The sequence below is a fragment of the Mirounga leonina genome, unplaced genomic scaffold (genome assembly GCF_011800145.1).
Source record: "Mirounga leonina isolate KUSES-001 unplaced genomic scaffold, KU_Mleo_1.0 Mir_53, whole genome shotgun sequence".
NCBI lineage: Eukaryota > Metazoa > Chordata > Mammalia > Carnivora > Phocidae > Mirounga > Mirounga leonina.
In genome coordinates, this window is record NW_023270807.1 from 83,689,601 (window position 1) to 83,712,880 (window position 23,280).

Genomic DNA, 23,280 nt, shown 5'->3' on the forward strand with positions numbered 1-23,280 from the left:
TTCCTGGCACAGATACCCTAAAGCCGGCCACAGGCAAGGCCCCCTGCAGAGGCAGAACCCCTGCAGGAGCTGTAGTTGGTGAGGGGACACGGCTCAAGTCACTTCGGGAGTCTACCATGAGAGCAAACGGGAAATGCGGCAGGAGGGACTAGAAACCCAGACGCAAAGATCACAAAGAGTGGCCTTGGACAGTGGAACAGAGGAGGAGAGAAGATGATCATCACAGAGGACTGAAGAGATGGCTCTCTAGGCTTTCCTGCCCTAGTCTGCACTCCAGGGCGTCTAGGAGCAGTGTATCTACAGCTCTGCAGCCAGAGACAAGCCTATTAATTAAACCAGCTACATGCTTCCAAAACAAAGGAGACAAAGCCATTGTAACCGGTTGCCTGGAGTAAAATTTACATCAACAGTGAAGGTTACAGAAAGCAGCTCCTCATTCTTACCCCCAGAGGAAGGGTCAGATATCACTTCATAGTGGTAGACACTGTGAGGGAATATTTAGGACTAGGAGTCTAGAACCTCTTGACCAGAAGAGTCACTAAGCCATGTATGAAATAAAGTCAGGATTCTATAAAAATAATGTTAGTATCCTTAGCTTCCTTCACGATATAAATGCACTCTATCACTAGTATTCTAGTCTACATTCCTATGAATTTTATTACAGACAGAAAGAGATGTAAAGATGAACTTAGATAAGTATGATTATTTACTCACTTCGCAGTTGTCTCTTTATTTCTTTTGCAGGATCTAGCCAGTTCTACAGGAGGAGGGGGGAAAAAAAAGGTTAATTAAGCCATAAAACATATTCCAGAGTCCAAAATGGAACAGTTTACAGTTCACATATTTAAGTGTAAACATAAATTCCTATTCCAAGCAGCCTTCACCTATGAGCATTCCACTGGGCTAAGTACTGATTTGTTTTTGAATCTGTGCGTGTTATAAATAAAACATTAAATCACTTTTAAGGTGGGTCTCTTGGGCCTCATTTGCTTGGATCTGAAATCAAACATCTATCCAAATGATGAGACACAATATATCCACATGTAGTCTTTATTCTGTAACAGAACTGCCAGCAATCAGCCCCTGAGGACACTGAAATGACAGCTCAGCCAAGGACAACAATTGGCTCTTTAAAATATATACACCCCAATCCAACACAATTATCTCAACTCCTAAAGCCAACTTCTAAACTTTCTTTTTCCCTGCAACTATACAATGCTATGGAGAAGTACCATCAGATTGGAGCTGATCGTGTCCTTCCTGCTCTTCATGTAACATCCTTTTTAAATTTCACGTGAAGTGGGAAGTCAAATCATAAGGAACTCCCTTTCACTTCCCCCTTTCTACCCTTTGAGAAAGTTAATATAAAAAAATTCTAGGAAACCACTATATCTTAAAGCAAAAATGACCAAATTGGAACTATATACTGATTGAAATAGTTGAGTTTTAAATATTGTGGAGGTTAGGGGTGCTGACCCCCACATACAGTCAAAAATCCACATATACTTTTTTTGACTCCCCCAAAACTTAACTGCCATAGCCTACCGTTGACCAGAAGCCTTACCAACAACATAAACAGGTCAATTAATGCATATTTTATATGTTATATGTATTACACATTGTATTCTTATAATAAAGTAAGCAAGAGAAAAGAAAATGTCAAGAAAATCACGAGCAGATACAGAACCATCCTGTATTATTGGAAGAAATCTCTGCATAAGTGGACCCACACTGTTCAAACCTATGTTATTCAAGAGTCAACTATAATTGGCTTTACAATAAATAAGTTTCATTCATTCTAAAAGTATCCCAAATAATGTAACATCTGTGCTTAAACAGAATTTTCTTCAGATATATACAGCAAATAATTAAGATGTCTGTTGTTAGACAGAAAATAACAGCCCACTGTCTTAACAATATACTGAATTGGTATAACAGAACATTAACTCCCACTATTAAAAAGTAGTAACAGGAGGCTTTGCAACAAAGCCGCATAGACCCCCCGGGTTTTACTACACTGCTCATGGCTTGCACTCAGGGCAGCAAGGATCCAAGGTGTGCATGCTCTGTTTTAACACTGGTGATATTCAAATGTCTCAATAAAGAACTACCAGAGCTTGGTTAAGTTTCATATTACTGGTGTCCCAGCTGCATGGCCCCATTGACGAGGAGGGCCAGGGGGATGCTCCAATGGTACCTCCGGTGCTAAGTTAGGAAGCAGCTCGAATTCTCCCCTTAAGAAAGAGCCTGGCATTCAGTTTCCTTGCCCTGCAGCTGCTGTCCCAACAGCCGGCTCACAAATGGCCGGCTATGAGGCGTGCGCAAGAGCGAGAAAAACACATCATTCAGTCTCTAGCCCAGGCAGGGGAGAAGCTGGGGAAGAGGCGAAGGAGGGTCGGATGTGTTACGGCATTTCATCCAGGGAAGCAACAACCACAGTAAGGAAACTGAATCAGAGACAACGGCTGCTCAACTGAAGGGGGGGATCCCCTCAAAACATGAACACAGAGAAAGAAGAGAGTAGAAGGGAAATGACTTCACTGGTCTGAAACGACTAGACAGACCCTTCTAGGTCTCTGGTTTCACTATGTGACAGTTGCTACAGATGCCTGGCCGCAGAAGAAGGCGGAGGAGAACGGCGGGAGCAGCGTCATCTTCTGTGACCCCAAGGAATAACCCTGTGTCCCAGTCACTCGGCACCTTCCACTCTCACCTGCAGCCCCAATCCCTTGCACAAATTCCCTGCTGGGTTTCTGCACAGCATGGAGAGTCAAAGAGCTCTACGGGCCCAGGAGAATGAGTGAGAAGTTTCCTTGCACCAGCCAGCCAGATGCAGACGCGGTGTCATTCTCCCGGCCACTTTCCACAGTATGGCCAGCCAGAATATTGAAAGGCTGAAGTGGCTTCTTTCCCTTTTTTCAGATCCCTACCCACACACGAAGTGGGCCGAGTTTACCTGCTGTGACCAAACAGCAGCTGCAGAAGGGACTCCTGCCACTCACCTACTGGTTTCCCTTTGCTCACCACGCTCACTTCCACACTGTGAGCTCTGCTCCCACCGAGGTCAGGAGGCCTCCTCCTCCCTCACACAACTTTGTAAGGGTAATCGTAGACCCTATTCCTTGTACTTCCTCCACAGTACTTAGCAGCTTTAGACAACCAGTAAGTACTAAATTAATAGCTGTTGACTGATAATCTGCCCACTGCCATGCTCTGGTCATCTTAAAAAACCACAAGTTATAGTATTTTTTTTTTAGGGTTGCTTTTATATGAATAATTAGCTCCAATGAGTACCAAGATCCTGAGTAGGATAGAATTTTATCATCTAGGGTCATAAATTCATAAGTAAAAAGGCAAAAAAATGACAATGTGACTTTTAAAAGAAATACAAGTCTATTATCTGCATTATCAACTACAAATTAATAACATATAACATCTAAATATATAACAAATAAATACTTAGCAAATAAAAATAAACTTCTTGGTTTTGACACTTGAAGAGTGCTGGATGGATCAAGAAGTAGACACAAAAGGAGGGAAAAAAAACACCAAGAAGGGCATAAATGCACACGGGTATATGAATGTGCATGCACGGACACACACATGTACACACATACCCCCCCCACCATGAGAGATGATGGTGCAAAATTCCAATTCTTTTAAAGATTTGGCCACCATATATATAGACTTTGGAATGAGAGCTACATGGAGTCCAATTCTGGCTTTCACCAACTCTGTGACCTTGGGCTCATTCTTTGGCTTCCTTTAGCCTCAGTTTGCTCAATTCTAGATGAGGATCACAGTATGTACCTCATAGGGTAGTTCTTTTCAACCATTCCTTCAAATGCCTCCTGAAGAGTTAAGTACAAATGCAAAGTCCTTTACCCAGTGCCTTTAACAGATGGGCTTTTTTGCAATGATAAATTGACCTATCCCCTTTGGAGAGATATCCCTTCTTCATACAGTTTTATATTTCCAAAGGTGATATGTTACCTAGATTAAAGAAGTTAATAGTTATATGATTATTTCTAAAAAATTAATAAATCAGACACTCTATATTCATGGGCCAGATGAAATAAAAATCAGTCCCCTTTTTCTTAGAGAAAACTGTCTGGATAATGTCAGCCCTTTAAGCTGTCCTTCTATAGGAAAGAATCTTCGTGGAAACAAAGGCTACACATTAAACAGCACAATCCCTTCTCTAATTACCAGTATGACTAGTCCATAGCCTTCTATGTACATGTTAAAGTATTATCTAGCTAACCTTTACTACGTTTTGCCTGATAAGAATCCATCTGGCAAATTTGTTAAAAAGACAGATTTACCCACGGCCCACCTGAAACATTCTCCAGGGAAGGGGCCTGAGAATCTCTGTCTTAAGTGACAGTTGCAGGCAATTCATAATCACGCAAAATAGGGATTTTTCTCAGTGTTTCCCAAACTTTAAGGTATAGGCAACAATGCAAAGCTAAAAAGAGCTAAAACCCACACCGGATGTCAATAAAATTTATCTTGGATTCTTAGAAATAAAAGTATATTGGCAGCTACACTTAAGGACAGGGACATTCATTCACTCAATCTGGTATCCTTCTCCTCACCTTCCCCTTTTTACCCCCACTCTGTACCCAAAGTATGAACTCAATACATATTTATTTTCTGAATGAACATCAGGGAAACCAAGGAATAAATAAAAATTACAAGGAATCCTATCACAGGCTTCCAACAGAAGTAAACTAAAATTAAAATGGAGTCCTAGAACCCAGTGTTATTGAATCATCTTAGAACATGAAACGGGAAGACTATGAATCAGTTGGGGGGACAAATGATGTATCTTCACTTCCACTAACCTCTCATTGAAATTTAGCATTACCATCAATTATGAATGTAGGAGAAAAAAGCCTGGTTAATATCAGCAGTACCTTTAGCTTTGTCATAGAATTCACTAGACTGCCAAAGGAATAAGTGACACAAAAAAAGGTTAAAAACAAAACAAAAACCTGCCTTAGGTTACAGAAATCTAAGGAGCAAAGCAAATATCTATACACATATTTCTTTTTACACTGAAGTCCTTCTATCAGTTAGAGAAGCTCCTTTACCCTACTCCTGATCACTACAAATCTGAGGGTGAAACAGTCTTGGTTAACCAAGTCTTCTCTACAACACTTCTAATACCTGTTACCAGAAAAAGGGTTTAAAAAAAAGTGATTTTCAATTATCCTCTAACAACAAAAACATCTACAAAAAGATAAAGCCCTGATCACAAATCATTACATTTAGATTCACAGGATGCTAGTGTTAGGAAGAACCTCTGAGACTACACGGTCTAAATGTCCACGAATAATGGGAATGGCCTAACGCCTACCTAACTGGCTACAGCTGTTGGCACACTTCTGGAACCATGAGCCACTTGGGCTTATTAGGGCCCACTACTCCCTTGGCTTTTGTAACATTCCAAACCTCTACAATTCTGTCACCTCAAAGTGATCCCCTACATCGGTGCTTCTCAAACCTTAAAGGTTTACCCGAGTCCCCTGAAGATCTGGCCAAAACGCAGATTACAACTCAGTACGTCCACCGTAAGGACCTGGAATTTTCCTTTCTAACAAATTCTAGGTAGTGCCAATGCTGGGGCCCCCTGGATCACCCTTTGAGCAGTATAGCCACAGATTGCTTTTAATGTCTTTTCCCAGAAGTCAAAGGTAGAGAGACATTTTTCAAGTCCTTTAACTGGCTTGACCAGTAGATGCCCAGGCTTCACTGGCTAAATATTCTATTGTTGACAGCCTCCTGCAGAAAGCCCTAGCACATCACACTGCCTTCCACGTTCCTGTGTCTTTGAACTCCACCCATCACTCTAAACAGCTGTATCCAATAATGTCAAGCCCTACAGTCTTTATTCCACCAAGGTGCTAACCACTTTCACCTGACAAAGAACAGCCAAGCCCATCAACCAACAGCAACCCATTTGTGGTCCTCAGTGGTCTGCAGGCCACTGAGCAGAGCAGACCTAGATATGGACCCAGGACACCCTCACAACATCTACATCCAAATCCCGCCCTCCCCCCGCCCCCAAGAAACATCCATCTCGCCTGATTCCCTTTCAGGCTGGATGCTAAGACCCCAGTGTTAGAAGTTTTTCAAAATGCTTAGCTGTGCCTTCCTCACTCATGCTTGGTGCTTGTCAATCTGGCCAGGTGAGAGACATTAAATTCACCCGACCCTGTATTACCAAACGTTAAAAGTATAAGTAAGTTTGCCTAAAATCTGCAATTTCCCTTAAGAATTTATAGCACTGAAGCAGATCCCTTTTATTATACCTCTGCCTAAATTAGGTCTAACAGAACACCACCCTAATGCTGGTGTTAGCAGAAAAGTTACAGACTTTCTACGTTACAGCAGAATGTTCACTATGCATTTGGGAGAACATGACTCAAACTTCTGCTTATGGTATTAGAAGGTACCACTAGGCTGAATATAGAGTTTTATTAAAGAATAGTTTATATATGACAAAGAGTCTAATAGTTGTGTTTTTCTAGTTTCTGGAGGGAAATGGTCAGGCTATCAGACAAACACTTTAATCCATTTTCATAAAGTTAGCTGTGGATATCAACTACACTTCTAATAAGCTCCTCTTTCAATATGGCTTGAAGCAAAATAACATAATCACTGGGCCAGATACCAAACTCTATTAACATCAAAAATTCAAGACAATATTTTTCCCTTTAAAGAGAGTCCAAAACCCTTAATGATGGTTCCAGTTAGACAGGAATACAAGAACTATATGGACTTGAAATTCCATATATAAACGAGTAACATGTTGCTTGATTCCACATATTTTTAACGGCATTTTCCATAGTAAAGTTTACATAAAACTTCTCAAGAGACATTAAAAAGTTCTAACACTAATAATGATAGATTTTCATACTTAGAGTAAATTGAAAGGCTTCCAACTCAAGATCTCAACCATGAGACACAGTACTACACTAAAATCGAAGGAAAGTTTAGATTTTCTCTCCATGGAAAATTTTCATACAAATAACTATGGCTTAACCTCACCTTCAATTCATGTCGAGATAAGTGACTGAAACTTCTATAAATACAGGTAATATTCAGCATGAAGCAAGCGGCTTAAATTCCTTTACCCTATAGCATCCTATTGTTGAAACTGTATGGGTTTCAAACACAACAGGACTCATTAAGCTAAGCTGATACAATGGTAATGATATTCTGTGGAAAAATTTAGGACACCATTCAAATCTATATTAGAAAAATAAGAGTTCTTTTGCCTAGATGTCTTGAGGACTGAATTTTGTTTACATCTCTGAGAAGGAATAAAAAAAATTATACAAAAGTTATGAAAGCCTATCAGATTATATATGAAAAATATACTGCCAACTACATGTGAGAGTTCTATTAGTTTTTTTTTTAACTTTAGAGTTTAAGAAAATGTTCTGAAAAGTTTCTATCTCAGAAAAGACACCCCACTGTTTATTCCCTCAATGTTCTACGTTAAAGCCTAGATAACAAAGTGTGTGCCTAACTGTAAGGGCATTTTCATCTCCCGTTTCACAAGAGAAACTACAAAGTAAAATAAGGACTTAGGAGTTCCTTATTTAACATTAGCATTTTTTTTTTTTTGTCAGTGAGGATCCTATATAGAACCCCTCCAAACTTAACTTTATCCTAATATTCTCTGCCTCAAGGACCTGAGCCTCTCCTGGACTCCGGCCATCCCTGCTCATGCTGAACGCGAGGTCCTGTCATCATACAGAATGCTCCACCTCGTTAGACTTCATCATCCCATTCTCAGATACAACCTCTTCCTCTCCTTCTAAGTTTTCTACCCATTTATTGTCACTACACCTGCTCTTCAGCTTCTTTGGACTTTCATCCCTTGGCTCCAGCCATCTTCTCCCAAACTGTTAGCCCAGTTCAGCTTCAGTTATGTTCCCTCCCGGGTCCCCCGTGAATAATCAGCTAGATTACCATCCCAGCAGCAGTTCCAGTTTTCAAGATCTTCTGTCCAAATTATAGTAACCACCGTGAACACAGCCAACTGGGAACCCCCACGATACTCCATTTCTCCACTATTACACCCAGGGTGCAGGTGGCACACACCGATTTAGTCTGTTGCCATCCCAACTGTACGATCTCCAATCTTGGCTGCACTGTCAACAGCAATCCACATACCTGTCCTTAGTCGTCGGCCTCTCTGGGTCCCCAGTGCTACCCCCTAGTCACTCTTAGCAGAGGATTCCACCCTCTATTTCTCAGAGCTTTGAGGCCTCACCTCACTTGACAAAGACTGACTTCCAGCTCACCACTCCTGAGCTTACTCCTTACAGACTCAGGGTATGAGGCTGCCCACTTTATTCAAGGCTTAGCCTCTTGACTTCGGAACCTTCCATCATCCTTTCTTCCTCTCTCTCCAACCTCACCCTTTCCTCGGGCATTCCCACAGCCGAAGTCGAAGTTCTTTCCATCCAAGCAAATCTGTCAACCCCCAAAATCCTTAGTAAACGCGCTGCACTGTCCTATATAATAGCCAGCAGTCACAAAAGACTACTTAAAATTTAAACCTGTACTAATGAATAAAATTTCACTTCACTTCCTCAGTCACACCAGCCATATTTCAAGGGATCAGTAGCCGTCCGTGGCTAGAGGCTGCCATACTAGATAGACAGAGCAGGTCTAGAATATCTCATCATCACGGAAAGTTCAATTGGACGGTGCTGGTCTACATTCTCTTGTCATTCTCCCACCTGTCCTTCTCCTCACAGCCAGCTTTCCTTAAATAATACTTTATACCCACTCTCACATGCTTTTTTTTTTTAAGATTTTATTTATTTATTTGAGAGCAAGCGAGAGAGAGCAGGAGCAGAGTCGGGGGGGGGGGGAGGGCAGCAAGAGAGGGAGAAGCAGAGTCCTTGCTAAGCTGGGAGCCCGACTCGGGGCTCGATCGCAGGACCCCGGGATCATGACCTGAGCCAAAGGCAGACACTTAACCGACTGAGCCACCCAGGCGCCCCCATCCCACTCTCAAATTCTTTACTGTTAACTTTCCTTACCCCTCACCTACTCCCTGATCCCCAAACATCATCTAGCCAACAGCCTACAAGCATTTCCAACTTAGCAAAATGAAAATGAGATTTTATCTCTGCCCCCAACCCCAAACTGCTGTTCCTCCCCCAAAGTCCCAGTGTAAAAGTCCCCAATAAGCTCCCCAGCTACCCAAGCCCCAAGCGTGGGACTTACCCCCAAACCCCCCATCACCCTCATGCCGCAGAGATGATGGGTCACAAAGTCATCTACAGACATTCCCTACTTAGTATCTGTCTCTTCGTCTTTCCTCCTCATGTCACTGCCCTAGTTTCTATCACCTCTGGACTAGACAACTGACCTTCCTGCCTCGGCTCTCAGTCCCCTATAATCTCCCTTCACACCACCAACAGATTACGCTTTCTGAAATGCAAATCTGGCCATGTCACCATTTTTTTTTTTTTTTTTTTAGATTTTATTTATCAGAGAGAGAGGGACAGAGGCAGGCAGAGGGAGAAGCAGGCTCCTTATGGGACTCAATCCCAGGACCATGGGATCATGACCTGAGCCGAAACCGACTGAGCCACCCAGGTGTCCCTGGCCATGTCACTTTCTAAAAACCCTTCATATCAGGATAAAAGCCTAGATTCCTTAGCACAAGATACAAGACCTTCCAAAAAATGTTTTTTGCCTAGCTTTCCCAGGATCATCAGCATTCCCCACAAAGCCAACCGAAATTAATCCATGATGTAAGTTAAAACACTGTGCTTGCTGAGAAAACAGAGCTTCAAGACAAGTACCCAACTCCTCCTTCCAACTTGCCAATTGCTCACAGTTAAGAACTGTTGCATTTTCTATTTTTTTCCTTCCTAGTTTACCTGGTTTTGAATCTTACCCTCAATATTTACTGCCTCGGTGGCCTTGGGTTAATTATTTAACTTCTCTATGCCTCAACTTTCTATATTTATAAAGTGTGGTTAATAATACCAACCTTTTAGGGTTGTATGAGACAACATGTGTGAAGTGCTAAAATAGTGCCTGGTGCATTGTGAGAATCCCAGAATGATTAGCTATGAATAGTCACGTCTCTTTTATTTGTGTTTTTTTGTTGTTGTTGTTGTTGTTTTTTAAAGTAGGCTCCATGCCCAGCATGGAGCCCAGCCTGGGGCTCACAAACTCACAACCCTGAGATCAAGATCTAAGCCGAGAACAAGAGTCAGACGTTTAACTGAATGAGCCACCCTGAAGCCCCTGTTCGGAATATTTTTTATGATAAAAGCCATCTGGCATCTTTTTAAATCAAGTTATAAATAAGTATGCCTAACTAGGAGCCTCAATATAAATAGGATATTCCCACCCAGAAATAGAACCATCCCACTCAACTCTGGAGTTAGTTCCACCTGGAGAATTTCTTCTGTGCGAGCAGCCACTCCCCATGAGGGAAACAGGGAGGGAGAGGAAGGGAGAGAATCTTAGGCAGGCTCCACACCCAGCGCAGAGCCTGATGTGGGGCTCAATCTCACAACCCTGAGATCATGACTTCAGTGGAAATTAAGAGTCGGATGCTCAGCTGACTGAGTCACCCAAGCACCCCGAGCACCCACTCTTTAAAGCATATATAAAATTTACTTGTTCTTCCAAAAGTTGTTATCTGACCTAAAGTCAACATGTCTTAAAATGACACTCATGATATACCCTGCCATCCCCCTGACCGGGCCCTCACTGACTCACTAAATGGCACCTCCATCCATCCAGAAATCCAGGCCTTATGGTGTTATGTCATCAGATTGATTCTATCTCCTTCCTTAATCTCTCTTAAATTCTTTACTTGATTGGGGCGTCTGGGTGGCTCAGTCGATGAAGTGTCAGACTCTTGGTTTCAGTTCAGGTCATAATCTCAGGGTCCTGGGATCGAGCCCCATGTTTCTCTAATAGAGAAATAAATCTTAAGAAAAATTCTTTGTCTTTTGCTACCACAACTTCAACTGAGGCCACGTCCTGCTTTGGGTGAGCAGTGCTGTTCAAATCCCTCTCATTCAGTCCCCCTGGCAGCCCAAGCCCACCCGCTTTAGGTCACTCCTTCCTTTAGCAGCATTCTCTCCTAGCCGTCCTCACCATTAATACCCTTTCCTACAGAGTGGTAATCAAAATTTAATAACTCAGTTTTTCACGGAACATAAGTGGGGATATCCGTGAAGGCAGAGTCTTTGTCCTAACTATTTACTGTTAGATTTGCAGTAGTATGCAGTAGTACATTGGTTTGCATGCAGGGAGTGTTTTTAACCTAAAGTTTACCATCTTCTATTTTTTTAGCATATAGTTCAGCAGTGCTAACTATATTCACATTATTGTGCAACAGATTCTGAAACTCTTTCATTGTGCAAAATTGAAACTCTATACCCACTGAACAACAGCTCCCCATTTCCCCCCCTGCCCCAGTCCTTGGCAAACACCGTTCTACCTTCTGTTTCCATGAGCTTGACTATGGATACCTCCTATAAATGGAATCACAGTGCTTGTCTTTTTGTGACTGGCTTATTTCACTTAATATCCTGTAGGTTCATCCATGTTATAGCATGTGACAGGATTTCCTTCTTTAAGGCTCCATAATATTCCATTCACCACATTTTGTTTATCCAATTCATTCATCGGTGGACACTGGGTTGCTTCCACCTCTTGGCTATTGTGAGTAATGCTGCAATGAACATGGGTGTGCAAATCTCTCTTCAAGATCCTGCTTTCAGTTCATTTGGATATATACCCAGTAGTGGGATTGCTGGATCATATAGTTCTATTTATAATTTTCTGAGTGACCTCTATACTGTTTTCTGCAATAGCTACACGATTTAATATTCCCACTACCAATGCACAAGGGTCCCAATTTCTTCATATCCTTGCTAACACTTCTTATTTTATATTTTTGCTAGTGGCCATCCTATTGGGTGTGAGATGGCACAAAGGCAGTATTTAATAAATATTTGTTGATGTCTACATAGACTGAGATTACACAGATAAAAGAGTATGGAGTTCCTACAGTAATGGGAAGAAAGACTGACCCAAATAAGATTTGTGCTAAATGTCTAGATAACAGATGGAAGAAATGGTCAACTCTCCTTGAGTGGGGAGGAGGAGAAATGATGGTGGAAAGTGGTCAAGGTAAATCGCCTAGAGGTGGATACTTAAATCTTAAGTAGGCATTCAAATTAAAAAAAAAAAAAAAAAAAGGAGGAAGGTTCTTGTTAGGAGAGACCTTGGTGTGGAGTGAATCCAGACTGTATGTGGTTGGTTACTGAGAAATGAAACAAATGAAGTAGAGCCTTATCAACCATACTAAGAGGGTTAGATTGGAGCCATTCAATGGAGCTAAACTAGGGAGTGCCAAGATCCCATATGCACTCCTGAGAACTCAGTCTAGCAGCAGTGTGAAGCGTGATCCTAGGGACCAGACCGTGCATCCACATAGGAAGCTAATAAAATAGTCAAAGCAAGAGAGGACAGGAGTCTAAACCAAAGCAAAAATGTGGACCAAGAGAACTAGGAGAGGGATGTTAGCGAGTAGAAAAGACAGACCTTTCTGACTGATAAACAATGGAAGGAAGTGGAAAGAGTGGAAGGGACCAATATCCACTCTTCAGGGGACACATGAAGTTTAAGGGGAAGATGCCAGTTTGCTTGAGAGAGTTGAGCACGGTGTACAGTATGCAGTTAAGAAGAGTCTGAGATTCAAGTCAAAGAAATGGATTAGACACATGTATTGGAAGTCATAAAAATAAAAACTAGTGGGGCGCCTGGGTGGCTCAGTTGGTTAAGCGACTGCCTTCGGCTCAGGTCATGATCCTGGAGTCCCTGGATCGAGTCCCGCATCGGGCTCCCGGCTCGTCGGGGAGCCTGCTTCTCCCTCTGACCCTCCCCCCTCTCATGCTCTCTCTATCTCATTCTCTCTCAAATAAATAAATAAAATCTTTAAAAAAAAATAAAAAAATTAAAAAATAAAAACTAGTGAATCCTACTACCTAAATACCACTCTTTCTTATGTAAATCTAGGGTTGCAGAAATACCAGATGTCTTTATGTAGCATATCCTATTTCTACTAACAGAACATGTTTTTCTACATGTTTTACAACATACTAGATGGTTTCCCTCTTTCACAAAGCTTGAATGCTCTTACGACCCTCCCCATATGTAATCTCAGAAAAAGTGGGTAATGATAGCCAAATTCCCATCACTTTCTCTTTGACAGTTTTGAGGACCAGCAGAAGGGCACATGGTTAGAAATATTATCAAGACCACCTTTTAATTTCAGGTCTAAAAAGAGCACCTAGTTTACTTAGTCGAATATCTAATATGTTACTACTTCTGAGAAAAGCATTCTAAACAGGATTCTAATAAGAACACTTGCATACTATTCTGCAGGCAGGCATGCAATTTCATTGTCTTTCATTTAAGTGTGGAATTAAACCAACAATTAAGTATCAAAGCTTTAAGACTAGGCAAATTGAGAAAACTTAATTTACATGTAATTATTACCCTTAATACCCTGTATTTCATTACCAGGACATATAAACAATGACAGCATGTGGACAAATAAACTTCACCACCTATGTGCATCTACTGACTATTTTGTTCTATCGACTGTGACATAAATGTTAGATACAAGGAAGGAACTTCTTTCCCTGTGACCAGGTGCTGGGGAGGGCATCCTCAGACAGCACCATCTCAGCGAGTCTGTCCACAGCCACAATCGAACAGACCTAAAAGGGCTTCACTCTAGGGTGCAACGGGACCAAACCTTTACCCTTCCGTCCTACACTCAGTATCTTCACCACAGTTACATCCCATTACTCAAAAGTCAAGTAGAAGAGGAACAGTCCTTTCTTAACAAGGAGAAGGGTGCTAGAGACTGAATGGATGTGCGAGGCCCCCCCCATTCATATGTTGAAACCTAATCCCCAACGTGACAGTATTTGGAGGTGAGGCCTTTGGGAGGTGATAAGGTCATGAAGGTGGAGCCCTCATGGATTAGGGTATAGTAAGTCCCCTCATAAAAGAGGATCAGAGAGCTCCTCATCCCTTCCACTTGTTAGGACACAGAAGGCCCTATCTATATGACACTGAACCTGTTGGCATCTTGATCTTGGCCTTCCCAGCCTTCTGGTGTTGTTTATAAACACTCAGTCTATGGTACTTTGTTAGATATGCCCAAACTAGTCGACTAAGACAGAAGGCTGCAGGTTATCTGGTTAATTGCCAGACTGGATTAATAGTTCTCTCTTTAATTTACACACGAAACTGAGAAGCCCTGACATTCCCTGGAATGCGAATGCTTAGCATTAAAGCATTAGAGTACTCCGATGCTCCTGCTTAGTGTCTTGGGAAATTCCTGGAGCAGAACAATCTCAACACACTTGGTGTCAGGCAGATTTGCACAGGGTCCTGGCTGGTCAAATCTACCACCTGAGTCAGGCTGGGCCCCACCTCCTTTTTTGCCTCCCAGTAACCGAACAACAGGGCAAAGACCACATTCACCCCACACAGCCACCACAGTCTGTACAGCAAGGCAAACGCGCCCTCCCAAGCCTCCAGATAAATACACATCGGTACTCTTGACATTCCTTCCAATATGCTTCCTTCCCGGCTTTTTAGGCATGCTTAAGTACTAGCATACAAGTGAATTCAAGAGCTAAAAATTCAACATAAAAAATTTTTAAATCAGTTCTTTCAGTCTCTAATACTTAACACAGAATAAAACATTCTATTCTGTCTGCTTACAGTATTAGTGGAAAAACATACACACAATAGCAAAAAGTTATAGGTGATTCTCTCTGCACAGGTTTTTAATATTTACCAAATTTCTACAATGAATATAAAAATATGTCATAAATCATTTTAAAGCAAAGTTTTATACTGCTTAAGAAAAAAATACAGTATTTTTCTAAGAAGATACACATGAACTTGAAATCATTTCACTTACTTTCTGCTCAGGGCTTTCCTGAAATAAAAGTCCAAAGTAGTCCTTTTCCAGGAGATTGAGATGTTCACACACTTTGTCAAATAACACTTGTCCCTTCACACGTTTCTGCGGGAAAAGAAATGGTATCTTTACTTTTCAAGCACTAAAGATTCCATGAGTACTGTAAATAAAGGACTTCACATCGGATAACATTATTTAGCATAATATAAAATATTTGTTTCCCAATCTTTTATAATACAAGAGTGATTAACAACTTTTTCACTTTAGAATCCTCCCTCCCCGCAGCACATATACAAAGCATAAATTCTAGAATGAAAGCATGATCAAATGCTCTATGCTTTATTCCCTACTCTACAAAAATATAAAAAGGACTCAAAAAGTAAGGTGCTAGGAGTTCATTTATTTTTAAAATAGTACAGAAATATATCCAAACTGCCTCCCTCAATTCCTCAAGGTGGCTTATGTCCTTTCTATAAGGTATACTCCCCCAGGAAAATCATTTGGCCCAAGTCTTCACTGTATCCTAACATGATTTATCCCATCGGTACTTAGGTTTGATTTCTGTTCCATGATATTGGTAGAATAGGAAAAAAAATTGTTTTCAATTCAAGCTAAGCTTTTTCTTGAGAATGATGAGACATTCACTCTTCAGAACAAAATTTTAAGATACAAGGTAATGGGACTGGGAGAATAAAATCAGTTGCCTCCAAGGATGTAACATACTTTTGCCTTAAGTACTTTATTCTGTTTTGTTTTTGTTTTGCTGGGGCCCCTGGGTGGCTCAGTCGGTTGAGCGTGTGCCTTCAACTCGGGTCATGGTCCTGAGGTCCTGGGATCAAGCCCCAAGTCAGGCTCTTTGATCCTGCTTCTCCCTCTCCCCTCAGCTCAAGCTCTCTCTCGCGCTCTCTCTCTTAGATAAAATCTTAAAAAAAAAAATACTTAAAAAAAAAACTGCTATCAACAGAGATGTAAAAGCCTTTAGCAGCTACAAAAGAAAAGCTCATTGTCTAATCAATGGCAAAACATAAAGTGGTGACTCATTCCTAATTAAGATGCACACCCTGGGCAGGCCCAACTGTGAGGTCAGGTCAGACACATGCTTTCTCTTCCCCCACATGGATATAAGCAGCCACTGGACCTCACGTGAAAACTGAATGTGCCCTCAGACATTTTCATCTTCCAGATGAATGCCCTTACACTCTCAAAATGGATACTCATTTGTTCATCCACTGTGTGGAAATTAATGTCTCCCACAGATATATCTTAAACAATGCAATAAGATATGAAGGACATTTCAATTCAAATAAGTACAACTCTGATAAGGGATCGCAAAAGATAGTCTCAGAGAAACTCAATTCAAAGGCTGGTTTCTATCCTCGGACCTTTTCTTCCTCCTTTTTGTGGAAAAGAGGAAGCAGAGGTGGAAAACTCATGCCTAAAAGACGTGCAAAGGAGAATCTGGAACTTTCATTATTAAACCTTTTATAGTAATGTTTCTTTAAAAAAGAAGAAGAAGAAGAAGAAGAAGAAGAAGAGAATTACACCAAATAGTAGAGGGAAGAAAGAAAAAGCAAGAGATTATTTCAATATAGCCAGCACTGTACCTTCACTGTATCACTAGAAATTCAGAAAATTAAGTACATTTAAAATATGTCTGCATATTCAAAGTACATAAAATAGAGTAGTAAGGAAGAGTACTGAATTCTGGATTCCAAATGACAAAGTTACACATACATTTCCATTATTTACAAATTATGTGACTAAGGACAAGACACTTTACTTCTATTTGCCTTAATTTGCACATCTGTGAAATGGGGTAGTAGAAGCCACCACAGGGTGCAGTGAGTGCTAAATGAGCTGTAATACATACGGGAGCTTGGAACAGTGTGTGTGGCACATAGTGCTTAATCACTATTGGCTCCTATTGCTAGAAACTGGAGAGTTCTGTAACATGAAAAGTGACTAATTTCGCCTACACGAGATTTTGGCTTAAGCGTTTACAATGAATGGTTCTAAATTTCATTATTTGATCTGCATGAAATTATTAGCCTATATAATTAAAACTTTGAGTTTAGAGGTACTTTAAATTAACTTTATGAGAAGGGAACTCAAAGCATGACAGCTGGCTTTCTTAAATGTACAGTAAAATCTATGGTCTCTTTTTTATAGGAACCTGGAGTAGATGTGAAGAGGTATAGTTGCAAATAATAGCAAAGAATTTTTTTTGACAGACAGTGTGTGCATGTACATGGGTGGGGGAAGGGTGCAGAGGGAGAGGCAAAGAGGGAATCTTAAGCAGGCTCCACGCTCAGCACGGAACCCGACACAGGGCTCAATCTCACGACCCTGAGATCATGACCTGAGTGGAAATCAAGAGTAGGACGCTTAACTGACTAAGCCACCCAGGTGCCCCAAAGAATATTTTAGAGATAATCAATAATTTAAGATAGATTTAGTGAATTTTCGGACATTAATTTCAACAACATTGTTTACTTCTGAATGTTCAGTGAGTAGAAAACTGCCCATCATAATAGGTGGTCAAAAAATACTGAGTCAACTGAGAAAACATTACAGTGTACTATACGTAACATACTTATTTTTAATGAGATGACATGTAACCTATTCAGGCTTCTAGTGACTGACCATAGCTATAATTTCAGCATCCATTTTGTAATTAGTAACTTTCCTTATCTGAGATAGCAAAGACAGCAATCAACTATAGCTCCTGACACATCTATCTACTTGGACGTCATCCCCTATGCATTTACAATGAGATATAAAGGACTCGCAGGGGACATTTTATCTACTACAAAGCAGAGATTATCTTCTTATTTAGAAAGACACTAAAAACTCAACAGAAGCTCATATAAGAAGTTGACCTTTAATCAGATAAAGCTCCCAAACTTACCATTTCTAAAAACATCTGGCTCTATGTGACAACTACTTTCGAATGAGCAAACTACTGAAACCAGTTAGCTGTAGATATCATGAAGAAATGTTAACAGAATCAAAAGGAGAGTCATGCTATTTGGTGATAATGCTATTTGAAATTAGGGCAAAAAGGATATTTCAGACAACTAACATCTATGAGCACATACCTCAGTTCAAAGAGAAAACATATTCCAACATAGGCTTAGAGTAAAACCTTATTAATAAATCATACTTTCTCACTGGTTTCCATTTCAAAAATAGAAACATGCTCTCATGGACAGAATTCCCCTAAAGAATTAAGAGAAAAACACGCACAAAGCTCACCACCACAATTTGACTTTGGTATGCTGGGCAGCACACAGTCAGACCCAGTCCCTCCTTCACTGAACAGCCTGTAGGCACTTTACTATTACTACACAAGCGTGATGATAGCAAACCACTGAGTCTCCTTAACTGTAAAAGGAAATCACAAGTATCTCACAGCTCACTGTGAGGGTCAAATTAACCCAATGAGACAGTACATTCAAAGTGCCAAACCAAGTGCCTTACTCGGTCAGCTAAATCCTGTTAGCAACTGTTCTTTCACTAGCCCACATCTAACAAACACCAAAGTATCTTCTAGATGCTCAGATTGCTTCTCTGCTATACTCTCCTCCCCTTCTCCAAGAAACAGATATTTTAAATGCTTGATTAGATCTTAACTGCACACAGATATTACTTAAGCTTCCATTCAGCAACTCCACCCTCAATGAACTCAAAGTCTGGCTGGAAGACAAAAATGCACAAAAACCGTGGGACATGTACTGAAAGACGCATGTACCAAGGGCTACGGCAACACCAAGAACAGATGAGTAACAGGGTCGGAGAAAAACCACAGCTTCACCAAGACTGTGGCATCTGAAATGAATCTGAAAGGAAATTATTTCTGTCACAAGGCAGACAAAGAGCATATTCAAAAGAACTTCTTTTTCACTTCGGATGTTTATAGAATCTGATGGAGCCAATTTCTCTTCAAAAGATATTGGAGAATATAGTAAGATGAAAAAAGTAACCCATCCATAATGGTCAAACCAATATGACTGCCAGGTGTACTATTCCACCCTCAGATGACTGCCAGAGCTTGCCAGGCTAAAAGGCTCAACACAGACTGATCCAGCATCTAATATGTATCAGTTCCTCTATTAAAACGTCATGAAAACAACGATAAATAAGACAGTGGTCCTGGAAACGTTACAGTCAAATGACAGAAAATAAAAAGGAAATCCCCCAAGGGAAAACAAAATCCTACGAATCTACCTCTCTAGAAATAACTAGCTACCTGGTCCAATTGGTCCAAAGAATACTAACCAAAGGCCTATGAGATAGCTTCATACAATAGCTCTACTCAAAGACAGTATCTTACTCTGGGGATAAAGATTACCACATACAATCACATCTTCCCTCAGCAAGTTTAAATATAAGGTGTGCGTGCGCACACACACACACTCATACAGCAGAGTGGTATAAACACAGAGGTGAAGACAGTGAGAAGGCAATAAGCAGAAGCCAAGGGTATCAGGAGGCAGACTTCTAGTAGGCAAGCACGTTCCATTGGTCCCGCTAGTCCCATGAGATGTTTCATATATACCTACATCCCCCGAAAGGGGAGTAAGAGTGGGATAAAGGAAAATTCTGCTTAACTACTATGCATCAAACTTCCTGTCTGCATGTAAGATATCCTGAGTTCTATGATGAAAAAAACTTGTTTTCCATCATTCAACCTGATGTTTCCCAAAATTATTTGGCTAAATAAAGCACTATCTTGTTTTAATACAACACTTAACTAACTTACTCCACATCAGAATTACTGTTCTACAGACCACATCTCTAGAAATGAGGGAGAAAAATATTACCATGATCTGGCACACAAGCAGATTTGGAGACTGGCATTAACATTTTTTATTAATATGATTTATTACACACACACACACACAGTTTACTCAGTATCTTTTTGATTCAAAAATACCAAAAAAGAGAATTTGGTTTAAACTGATTCAGAATTGGATACGTCCAGCTGTCTGGCTGAAGCAAATGATTCCCAGATATAAAATCCCAAGAAATATAACCAAAAAATCAAAGCACACACAAGGAAACCAATTACTGTTATTGAGTATTAGACACAGTATCAAAATTAGATCTTCAGGGACTGTAGATAATGGAATTATCAAGTACAGAACACTTTTTTACCTGTTTAAAGAAATATTATATAATATCAAGAAATAACTATCAAAAAGCAGATTCTGAAAAGAACCAAATAGAATATCTAAAAGTAAAACCTATAACAATAAATTGTAATCCAAATGGACAGAGTTTGACACAGACAGAAAACCAGTGACCTGGAAAATGGATCTTAAAAAACCAGAACACAGCAAAGAAAGATGGAAAATATGAAAGAATTTCAGACATAGAAGACAAAATTCTGATAAAGTCTATGTAGACCTCCTCATTCTAACTGAAGGGGTACCTGGCTGGCTCAGTCAGTGCAGCATGGGACGCTTGATCTCGGGGTTGTGGGTTTAAGCCCCACGTACGATGTAGAGGTTACTTAAAAATAAAATCTTAAAAAAAAAACCCTCTAATTGAAAACAATACAGAGAATAAGTGAGAGGCAACATTAAAAGACATAATGGGAACGACTGGGTGGCTCAGTCAGTTAAGCATCTGACTCAATTTCTGCTCAGGTCTTAATCTCAGGGTCGAGAGATGAGCCCCACGTCTAGCTCTGCACTCAGCACGGAGTCTGCTTGAGATTCTCTCTCTCCCCCCTCCCTCTGCCCTTCCCCACTGACGTGCACATGAGCACTCTCTCTAAAAAAAAAATAAAATCTTTAAAAAAATTTTTTTTTTAAGATAATGGCTGATTAATGCCTAAAACTCTCAAATTAAGGAAACTCCATGGGTCTCTAGCCACATAAAATGAAATCCAGTACTCTACAATTACTTTCTTCCATTATTTTATTATTCTGACTCATTAATATTCAAAAGGTTTTGACATTTTTAAAAACGATACAGCAAAGCCATCAAGACAAGAGGGAAAGAAACATAAGCTAAAGAATAAGGACTGCAGAAAACCCAGAGAAGTTACTCTTAAGCAACCTAAAACTGATCTGCTTTTGGAAGCTAATTCAACAAGGCAAACAAAATAGCACATTTCTTCTTCTCTCATAAAGAAAATATATCAGATTATCCCATATTAAATACTACATATAAAATGTAGTAACATGGAACATTTAATAAGTACTCATCTGCAATCAAACTTGCCTGAGTATGCTCTGTCAGCAATATGAACCCAGTGGCTCACAACTTCTCTTTGCCTTCACTCTGTTCACAACACACTCCACAAAGGAAAATTCACATCATTCAGGGGACAGGAACCAACACACAACTCGTAATTGTAATATAAAAAGATGTGTGGGGGGTATGCCAGTTGAAATGATTCCTTCTCCCCTCCAGATTCTTGTATGTACCATCTTTCATGAGAATCACTGATTCTCAACCAGACTAGAAAAGATATTGCAGGAAAATGCCAGTGACCTGGATCTGAATGACAGCCCTGAATGACAGCCCTACTTCTTAACAGTTATGTAACCAGAGGCAAGTTACTTAACTTCACCATTCCTCAGTTTCTTCTCTTTAAAATACAAATACTCCTTGTATAATAGCAATAATTAAATGAGGTGTATTTAAAGTGCTTAATAAAATATTTGACACCTTATATGGATTCATTAAAAGACCACTGAATCACAGGACCTTTCTGAGTTGCTCTAAAAATAATTGATTTTAAATATGATTAAAGAACTTTCACACTTATTTCATCCAATCTCACTTCACAAATGAGAAAACTGAGGTTACAGAGAGTTTAACCTACTTTTCAGACTGATTTCCTGAATTTCTTTTGAAGAACTGAATTCTCATCTGTGATATCCATAAACATTAGTACTCTATATTTCTATCCAGGAAGACAATTTTCTTTTTTTTTTAAGATTTTATTTACTTATTTGAGAGCGAGAGAACGAACATACAGGAGCAGGGGAGGGGGGAGGCAGAGGGAAAAGCAGACTCCCTGCTGAATGGGGAGCCCGACACGGGGTGATGCATGGCTCAATTCCAGGACGGAGAGATCATGACCTGAGCAGAAGGCAGATGCTCAATCCACTGAACCACCCAGACACCCCGGCAATTTTCTCCTATTATCATTGTTTTGACTTTTTTAATAAACAACAATTTGGATTCTATTGCATGAAAGGACTACAAATACACATTTGTTAACCAAGCAAAAAACAGATTTTGTTTTACTATCTACACCTAAGATACCAGTACAACCAGTTGTCATAGCACTTTGGGGTATTGCCCCAGATAAAGAGGATTGTGGACTGGCCAAGACATACTCTAAATTTCTTTTTTACCTTGATTTATTTCTAACTGTTGAAACTGTACCTCTAGACAAATCTCCAAATTCTCCTTCCCTATGAAAATTATTCCAATCTCCCAATATTCATCTTTCTCCTTCAAGCACTTTATTGCACATTTATGGTACTTACACTTATATTCTACTCCTTTTTTGATACTATGTTTGGAGACTGAATTCTTTAGGCAAAAAAAGTATGTGTTACTTACTTTAACATCTCTTAGGGCAGCATTTCATTGAGTAACTAGCTCACCAGTAGGCCAAAATATATCCGTTGGATGGAATGGCTCGGTGCCATAATGCCAGCCAAAAAGTTGGCAGAGCTGAGTCTAGAATTCAAGCCTCTGGCTAGCAGTCTTAAGCAATCTCCCGGATCTAGCTCATGGACTACCACCCATAGCTATTCAGGGAACTAAACCAAACACACACTGCCAACTACATTCTGGGAGAAGAACAGCCACAGACCTACATTTCATCTTCATAATTCTACAGTGTACTTAAACTCTTCTTTAGTAATTAGAACATTTCCAAACACTTCTTGAGAACTAGAGGAATGACAAAAGCAGAAAAGTGAATCTGCCTCTTTCTCTTAAGAGCAGGCCATGCCCCACGTTCACACAGAAGGGGACAGTGAGGTTTTATAGACTCTTTACATTCCTTCACTAAGACAGACAGCAGTTTCACTGTCATTTCCTCTTGCTAACTGAAAGCTTGTCTTTGCTTTGTATCCCTTCTTACACTAGAATCTTTACGGACTACAATCTGTGTCAACTGCGATGCTAATAAAGCACCAAGTTAATTAAACAAAACCATACAACAGTTTTCTTTTTTAAGATTTTATTTATTTGACGAGAGAGAACACAAGCAGGAGAAGCGGCAGAGGGAGAGGGAG

At 40.2% G+C, this 23,280-nt stretch overlaps 1 protein-coding gene across 10 annotated transcripts in view; it reads right to left on the reverse strand.

Annotated features, from left to right (window-relative positions):
• Positions 1 to 23,280, reverse strand: part of EPB41L2 (erythrocyte membrane protein band 4.1 like 2) — a 210,669-nt gene that overhangs the window by 67,744 nt on the left and 119,645 nt on the right. For all 10 annotated transcript variants that reach the window (XM_034990645.1, XM_034990644.1, XM_034990643.1 and 7 more), the window contains exons 4-5: positions 15,011 to 15,115; positions 715 to 757 (exon numbers count right to left, since the gene is read on the reverse strand). In XM_034990645.1, coding sequence (XP_034846536.1) covers positions 715 to 757; positions 15,011 to 15,115 — 148 coding nt within the window. The remainder of the gene's footprint in view (positions 1 to 714; positions 758 to 15,010; positions 15,116 to 23,280) is intronic.